The sequence below is a fragment of the Lepidochelys kempii genome, chromosome 7 (genome assembly GCF_965140265.1).
Source record: "Lepidochelys kempii isolate rLepKem1 chromosome 7, rLepKem1.hap2, whole genome shotgun sequence".
NCBI lineage: Eukaryota > Metazoa > Chordata > Testudines > Cheloniidae > Lepidochelys > Lepidochelys kempii.
In genome coordinates this window covers 123,782,126-123,790,884 of record NC_133262.1, presented here as the reverse complement: position 1 = coordinate 123,790,884, position 8,759 = coordinate 123,782,126, and the positions used below count along the sequence as shown (strand labels likewise).

At 49.7% G+C, this 8,759-nt stretch overlaps 1 protein-coding gene across 17 annotated transcripts in view; it reads right to left on the bottom strand.

Annotated features, from left to right (window-relative positions):
- Positions 1 to 300: 300 nt before the first annotated feature.
- BTRC (beta-transducin repeat containing E3 ubiquitin protein ligase) overlaps positions 301 to 8,759 on the bottom strand; it is a 179,796-nt gene continuing 171,337 nt past the window's right edge. For all 17 annotated transcript variants that reach the window (XM_073354542.1, XM_073354546.1, XM_073354547.1 and 14 more), the window contains 2 exons: positions 7,724 to 7,915; positions 301 to 6,689 (listed from right to left, as the gene is read on the bottom strand). In XM_073354542.1, the coding sequence (XP_073210643.1) occupies positions 7,754 to 7,915 (162 nt within the window). In that variant the 3' untranslated portion in view covers positions 301 to 6,689; positions 7,724 to 7,753. The remainder of the gene's footprint in view (positions 6,690 to 7,723; positions 7,916 to 8,759) is intronic.

Genomic DNA, 8,759 nt, shown 5'->3' with positions numbered 1-8,759 from the left:
GCAGTTTTCTGACTGGCAGAGCAGACTTTTAAGCTTCATTCATCAATGAATGACAACTGGCTGCTGAGTAACTAGCTAACCACAGGTTGTGTGTGCTACATAAAGGCCACATTTATCCTGACTGCAGGGCAACACGGGAAAGGACAGTTACTTACCTTACAGTAACTGTGGTTTGAGATGTTTTGTTCATCAGCAGAACATAAGAGGGACTCACATGGACAAAGATTCAAAGAAGAATTGAGACTTTTTGTATTTAGGGTTACATCCTCCATACCAGAAATAAAACAACAGATTCACAGCTTAATATTACACTTGTATTTAACTTATTTTCTGAACAGTTAAAATAATAAAAAACCCACACGGTTACCATGATCCTAGTTCAAGTGAACATTAGTACATTACCTACACGTCACGGTAACATAATCACAAAATTCAAAGCACTCATTACTTAAGAATCTAGAGAACAAATATAGCAGAGTAACAAACAGAAAACTCTGAAGAGACCATGTTCTTTCTACCCCTTCCACTTTCACACCCACCTCCATCTGAGCTGTTTAAAAGTGATGCAGCACAGGCTGGACGATTGGGTGCTCAGGGGTATTAAACAGCTACACTGTAAAAGTAATTACAAGTTACTGGATCAATTACCTTTTGTCGGTTACCAGTGACTTTTGCATCATGACTATGGATGGAATTAGCACCCCAGCGTCTCATGTCGGAACACCAAGGAAAGGAGCTGAAAGTGGGGTTACACTCAGAGGTGACAACATAGAGTTCCACATTGGTTGTCTCAATTAGTTTCACAGCAGGACAAATCCTTTTTACCAGCCAGCTCACTAGCACGGACATCAACTTGGGACCTGACAACAGAGGTGGGTCACCCTCTTCCAGGAGTAATGATTCAGCAAGTAGAACTTTACTAATAATTAGCTCTGCACTGCTAACAGGATCAACACATTTTACCAGTGAAGTCAGCAACTAGGATTCAAAGACATGCAGGCAGCAGTCATGTTGAGTAAGGAGGACCAAATTTTACCAAGTCACTCTTCTGGCCATAATCATTTAGGAGTCACTTGGAAACTTCTCAGGGTGGCCCATTGCTAAAATGTAACCAGTAGCCAGGGGCAGTATTGTAAGGGGCCTGCGGTGAGCAATGCATCCCTAAGCTTACATCCACGGAGCCGCTGGGAGTTCTAATTCCCAGCTTGGGTAGATGGATACACTAGCTCTGCTCGAGTTTGTACCTAAAAGTGGCAGCCTGGCTGCAGCAGCATGGGAGGTGGCTCGGGCTAGCTGTGCGGGACCGTACCCAGGGGGGTCTGCTCAGGCATGGCTGGAGTGCGTGTGTCCCCCTCAAGCTGAGAATTAAACCGGTCAGCGGGTGTGCACACACACGGGGCTTGTCTACACTTGGAGCGGTGCAGCTACTAGGCAGCCCCCACCAGCGTAGGGACTCCACCCCCCAAGAGACAGCAGCTAGGGCAATGGGAGACGCCCTCCCACCGACATAGTGAGGTGGGTATAATGTCGTCGCTTGGGGGGTGGGTTTCCCACACTCCTGAGTGACGTTGTTACACCAGTGTAAGCTGGTAGGGCAGACCAAGTGTCACTAATGTTATGGACGTGCGTTGAACAGAACTGTAACAGCACGAGCAAATGGGGACTGAAATCTAGTTGCGTGGAAGGGTGCTCCTGGTCCTAGGCAGACAGAGGAGCTAGCCACCAGGCTGTTTGGCAGGGCACCTAGAGGATGATTTAAAAGGTAGCAAGTGGGTAGATTCCTGAGCCAGATTAGGTATTACACGTTATGACAGGGTGCAGGGTGCCCAACCTCGGACCAACTGAGGGCTGAGTTGGGAACCTGCCAGCAGCAGCCGAAAGACCAAACCTTACGTGAAAAAAGCCTCAGAATGCAGCTGGCAGTATCTTCAGCACAGAGGTGCAGCTGTCAGAGCTTACAAGTCCCAGCAGGCCATCTTCCATCTCAACCCAAGTGCTGGAGGCTTGGCTCAAGACGGAGCATTGCATGCTGGGACCTGTAGTCTCCCTGAGCAGCACTCCTCCATAGTGAAGGTAGGGTGACCGTGGACCACATGGACGAAAACCAGCAGGCAGTCACAGGAGAGATTTCACACGCAGGCCCTGCCTCTGAAGGTGCAGCTGGGGTCACCTGAAGTTACCCTCTCTCTGCAAATCTTGTTGCTTGTGGTGAGGTGGGAGTAACAACAAGGCAAAGCTCAGCAAGATAAACGCATCCTGCATGCCGCAAGAGGCCCCTGGTAAAGTTCTCTTTGGCCGCTGGTATTCCCAAGGACTGTATTTCAGATTGTCCTCCCGACCCCGAAAGGGTACAAAAAAAGGGGAGTCAACTAACCCGGCAATTCTAGGAAGCCGTTGTTTCTGACAAGGCTTTTTTACCCTCTCCTACACAGAAGAATCTCCTGCCTTCTAAACCAGCTGCACACTGTAGGGCGGTGCACAATCTAGACCAGGGCCATGACATCTGTTCAGTGTAGTCCCCACCTTCGCAGAGGGGCCTCTCTCCTCTCCCCTTTCCAATCCCCTGGGCTGCTTCCCTTCCCCTCCCCTCCCCTCCCGCAGGGGAGAGCTCATTTGCAAAAGAGCCATATCCCTGCAGCAGCCAAGCTGGCTCCTCTGCTCCATTATCAGCTGCTGAGGAGGAGGGGCAGCTAAGCATCATCCCCCCAAATGCTCCATGGACCAGTTCAGGAATCCCGGGTCACAAAAGCAGACCTAAAAGGGAGCTGAAGGAAATCGATGGACACTTGAGTGACAGGCCCAATCCTGACAGGTGCTGAACACCCACAACTCCCAACCGGACTTCGGGGTGATGAGAGTCTCAGCATCAGGCCCAATGTTCTGTTCAGACAGTGCGGGGAGGAGAAAGAGGAAAAATATGCACCATACTCTCCAGCTTTTGAGTGTACAGGGATTAAAATACAGACTGAAGGATCCTTTCAATGCAGGGACAGGTGGATGGGAAGGGGAAGCACGGCGGGCCACATCGTCTTCCAGTTCAGAAACAAGTTTAAAGTATTTTGATGTTCACAATGATCAGACCTCAACTCTCACCACCTGAAACCCTCAGTTCCAACAGCATGTGTCCATCCCTGGAAATTAACAGGGAGCAGAGGAACAGCTGCAAAGGTTCTCGGGGTTTGCATAGGTTGACATGAGCAGCTTTCCTCCTGGGATCAGAAACACGCGGGTTTGCAGCAAGACTCCCTCCTGGCCTCTAGCTGCCTTGGAGTTGCAAACTGGCGTTGGTGACACTGTAATGGATTGTCTTGCTCTTACGTCCCACCTCGTTTCCAGTCCCCAAGTCCAAAAGGCAAGACTCTCGTGGGAGAAGTGACAGTCTCGATGCAGCAGATGTATCTCATTTCAAATGGATGTGCAACACATGAAGTCCATGGACACCTCTAGCCCTTGCTTCTAGCTCCTTTCAGCAGGCTAATTTCATTTTTCTTTTCTTTTTAAATGCTGCATTTACTCCAGCCCTGTTGGGGATTACGCAGCCAATTCACATTGAAATCTTCACACACAGATCCTTAGTGGAGAAGGTAGAAAGCCACCTTGGTCTTGACATGAAGGTCTAATAACCACATTATTCCTCCTATGCTGAACAGCAGATGACCCCAAGGCTGGGAGCTGTGGCAGATTTGAGTTTCTTAGATCAGTTTCCTTCTTAGACATCAGAAGGAACTTGGGATTGGGGTAGGATTCTCCATCGAGCTATTCTGTATTTAAGTACCCAGACACAGTCCCTCCTGAAGAGTCAACCACCACTCTACTATACACCATACAAAAAAATAAAAATAAAAAAATAAAAATAAAAAAAACCCAACAGTGCTTAGAAGTTTCAAAATAGCAGCATGGAACAGCAGGGCTAGGACAACCAATGATGATTTGCAACAGTGTTGTCTCCATGTTTGGCCATTAAGCATTCTGCATCTCCCCAAGTCCTCATAACTAGCAAAACAAACTCCACACTAGCAGGCACCGCCCCCAAGGACAGTGATAAAACAGTGAGAACCTCTGTAGTATCCAAGACGAAGAGTCATGATCGTCTAGCACAGCCTGTAGCCGAAAAGCGACAAGACAAATGGAGGAAAGAAAAGCTGTTGAGTCTGCAGCCAGCTCCATATATATGTCCACTCTCACACAGTCACACTGCTGTTTTGTAACAACTGCACCAAAAGGAGCTGTGTTCAAACAACATTAAGGATGAGACTTGGAACTCCACTTCAGCCGGAGCAATTCAGAGCGAAAAAAATGATCCACCCGTCTCTGCCCATGCTTTGGGGATCCAGCATGTCTGATCACCCAGTGACCTCGGCAATAGTTCAGCCTAGTATTAAGGATAAGCTTTTGGTCTTGACTCAGCATTTCTTTGCCTCTGCCCGTCTGAGTCAGACCATGAATGTTATCTGAACGGAGTTCGTTTATTTTGCTCTTTTTACAATAGTAATTTAAACAAATAGAAAGTCAGAGGCATGTCAATGACCAGCTCTGACTAAGAGGCTCTTTAGAGTCGCTCTGGGTCCTAGGCCCTCCTGAAGACATATGAGAGCTGGGTGTTTCTTTTTGCACTGATTCTCACGCTCCTTTGGAGCTGTTCTGAGTACTCTGAGCTCTACCAGCTCTTCCAACGTCTCCACTGCCTTCCCATCTGCTAGCTCCTCAAGTCACCGAGAGCGAGTCTCGTATATTGGGCTAGTCACTTGCAAAAACGTCGCTGGTGGAAAAAGGACAGCAAAGCTAGTTAGAGTGATGCAATCGTGACCCCCGGCAGAACAAGGCTGGCGAGAATGTACCAGTCAAATCTCCCATCTGCCAAGTTCCAACCTTAGAGCTGAGGAGATAAAGGGTTCTAGTTTCCCAGTGCAGGACAGGACAAACTCCCAGTGAAGGCAATGGGTGTCGTTCAAGACCTGCAGTGGGAGAACTGGGCCTAAGGTTTGTACCAGAAATTTCGACAGACCCTCAACTGAGGTTGGAATGACTGGAGATTATTTCATTTAACCCTTCCTCTTCCAAAAGCAAGGCCTTTCGGATGGCTGTTCCTGCTGCAGTGGGGAAGCCAGCGCCTGCGGGGTCCCCCACTGGCCCTTCTGGTCTAGCTGACTGGCTGAGACGTGGAGAGTTGCTCCTCGTGTTCTGCCTGCCAGCGGGATGCTCTCCATTCTGAGCCACAGTAGTTCTCAAAGGTCTCAGCTAGCGTGTGAAGAGTCAGGGTGATTATCAGACATGGGTTAATTATCGTCCTGTTCCTAAACTGTAGTGCAGAGAAGGCTGGGGCTCAGGAAGGTCACAAGGCTCATCTCCCTCGCCCGCAGTGGGGACTGGCAGCGCCAGCCCCCAGAATTACTGCAGAGCTGGCCTAGAGGTACAGCCAGCTGGCCAAGATAGACAATCCCACTGGTTAAACCAATGAGAAAACACGCATGCCTGTCCCAGCCAATTGGCTGTATCTGCCCCATCAGCCACAGGACCCAACCCAGCCATGCCCTCCTGGGTCACGGTGCACCATGCTGGCCACTGCCAGAGACAGGATGTTGGGCTACTTGGGCCACTCATCTGACTCACTACAGCAGCTCTTATATTCTTATTTAGGGATGTGGTCAGCCACAAAAGCCCCCCAAAGCTGGGCTAACAAGGTCCTCTGCGGCTCCCTCTTCCACCCTCTGGCGGTGGCATCTCCTGGGGGAGGAGGAAAGAGGGAGCCAGAGTCTTCTCCTCACCCCAGCCTCACGTTTCTATCTGATCAGAAGTAGAAATCGTAAACCATTAACAAAATCCGCACGGCCCTTGGGGCCAGTAGCAGGAGAAACAGACCCCTGCCCTGGGTACAGAGAATGTCTTTGACAGTGAAATACTGCCCCCTGCCCTCCTGGAACTGACTCCCACCCCTAGGCAATATGGGACTTGGGCAGAAGCCAGTTTAGCCTTTTGTGGACTGGCACTGCCCAGACTGGCAGCCCAATGACTGTGGAGGGAAATTGCAATACACATCCAGCCTCTAAAGAGTTAGAGGGACAAGCAAGAGATGAAAGCAAGAGGCGGATTTGGCTCCAAACTGTCAGCTTCAGATGCCGAATAGCTCCACACGGCCCACTTTCCGGACAGAACGCCCAAGGCAGCAGGGGCTCTCACCTCCTCTCCAACACGGCGTTTGTTGCTTTTCAGAGTCAGCAGTTACATGGTCTTACAAAAGCCCAGCAATGATGTTGTTTAATATTCTAAGCAGCAGCCCCTTCCCCCCCCTCGGAAGTGACTCTCAGCAGGATGCACAGTGGCAATGAGTCTTCTGTTTAACACCAAAGCAACAAATTCTGGCAACACGTTAAATATATTTATAGGACATCTGTGACTGGGGCAAGAGGGAAAAACAGGGGAGTGAGGACGGGAGTGGCTAGGCAGAGGGGAAAAGGAAGAGGGCTGGTTTAAAAACGTTAATCGTTCATGAAAGACCAAAGACATCTTCTGATATAGCAGCACTTCAGCAGTCGGCTGCGCTGAGCAGACCCTGTCGGAGATCAACCGCAGGCCAACTTTGTTCTAGAAATGAATCTGAGCGCCTCTCTCTTCCGCAAGGATTGGTTACGTGGATAGTTCTTTTGTCCCGGCATTGGCAGATAATTTAAATACTGCAGCTTAAACGAGTTCTGAAAAAAAAGGAACAAGAAGAGCCCTTTTTTGCACCAAACTCATCCTTTTAAGGAACACCTCTCTCATTTCCCGTGTATTCTGAGGAGGTGGCTGGTGCTGGGTTGAGAGCTCTGGAGAGTCCAGGTGTATTTACACACTGAACAGGGGGCGCACAGTGCAGGTGGTGCTGCTCCCACGCCCTGTGACAGAGAACCTGCCTCACCCCCGCCAGTGAAACTAAACTGCCACCCAGGGCCGCAAAGGCAAGGGTGGCAGATACGCTAACCACAGGGTACAACCCAAGCCCATCCTAAGCAGCACCCTCCATAATACCCCACACACCTCCAAGTCAAATCCAGCTCGATGATTAATCTGGTCATCCATTAAGATCCCCCATAACAGCCTTGAAGTGGTAACTCTCCTTGCTGGGATAAAAGCTAGAGGGTTAACACTACACACGCACACAGGCAAAGCTTGATCTTAGCAGCCTACAACTCATGCGGCTAGGGCGTTGGGCCTTATGAATAGATAATACTATACATCAGCAAATTTCCATTTAATCAGGCTGGACTCGCTCGTCTGCACCTCCTCCACTGGCCAAATCCATTATCCTGCATTCCCCAACTTTGGGAGAACGGAGCCGTCACTACCTAGGAGGAAGTGCAATTGCCATGATTTGGCAGAACCTTCTAGCTTGGTGACAACTGCCCAGTATCAAACCACCTGCACCCCCATGTTAAGCAGCAGCTCCTCCATTCACTCTGAAGAACCTCCCCCCGCCCCCCTCTTCCTGGCTGGGTGGCAACAACTGCTGATTTAATTGTTGAGGGGAAGCTGGGCCAAAAGGGGAACTGGGTATAAGGACTGCAGGTGCCACATGCCAGGAACCCTTCAACAACTCCTGCTCGAAGGTACCAAAAGGTTCTCTGCCTCCTGGAGGGATAACTACCACCAGCCAAGATGGGAGATACTGACCACCCAAACAAATCATTCCAGCTCAACGTTTGCCTCTTCTCCCCAGTGCCCACATGCCCTTGTGCCCCGTTTTTACCTGTGCGCGTGAGGTACAGTGTAGTGTTATTTATCTGGAGATGTAGGTGTATGTTCTGGATGGGGAGCGGGTCGATTCTGCTTGGGCAGCTGGGTCATTCAGGAAGTCCCACATGAGGATTGTGTCATCGTGCGAGCTGCTGATGATCTGGAATTCGTCGAACTGGAGTCGAAAGACTCTCCCAGAATGCTCCTAACCGGGAGGGTCAGAGAGACAGCAGGGATTACTTTACAGACTGCCTGGCTGCTGGGAATGCATGGTGAACATTAATAATTGATTCAGTTTTTGGTCAGTAAACCCTATATGGCTACTGTGTGCCATTATCTCTGTGGTACAAGCTAGTTGCATAAAAGTACATCTGCCATATTTGGAACCTGGCCCTTCAGCAGGGAACACACACCAGAGCAGACACCTGCATGGAGACATTGCTCCCTGAGCCCCATGCCCTTAAACCGAGCACTCCTCATAGGACAGCTCTTCTCCAGAGTGGCTAGGTGTGGCTGACAGAGCGATAGCCTCATACCTCCTACTATGCAGCTCAGCACTGCCTCCATAGCATTTCCACCAGCAGTGGGTTATAGGGGAACAGGGACAGTTTGGCAATTGACCAACCTGATTGCCTTCTATGATGAGATAGCTAGCTCTGTGGATATGGGGAAAGCGGTAGATGTGATATATCTTGACTTTAGCAAAGCTTTTGATATAGTCTCCCACAGTATTCTTGCCAGCAAGTTGAAGTATGGATTGGATGAATGGACTACAACGTGGATAGAAAGCTGGCTAGATCAGGGTTCAATGGGTAGTGATCAACGGCTCGATGTCTAGTTGGTAGCCAGGATCAAGCAGAGTGCCCCAGGGATCAGTCCTGGGGACGGTTTTGTTCAACTTCTTCATTAATGATCTGGATGATGGGATGGATTGCACCCTCAGCAAGTTCGTGGATGACACTAAGCTGTGGGAGAGGTAGGTACACTGGAGGGTAGGGATAGGTTCCGGGGTGACCTAGACAAATTGGAGGATTGGGCCAAAAGAAACT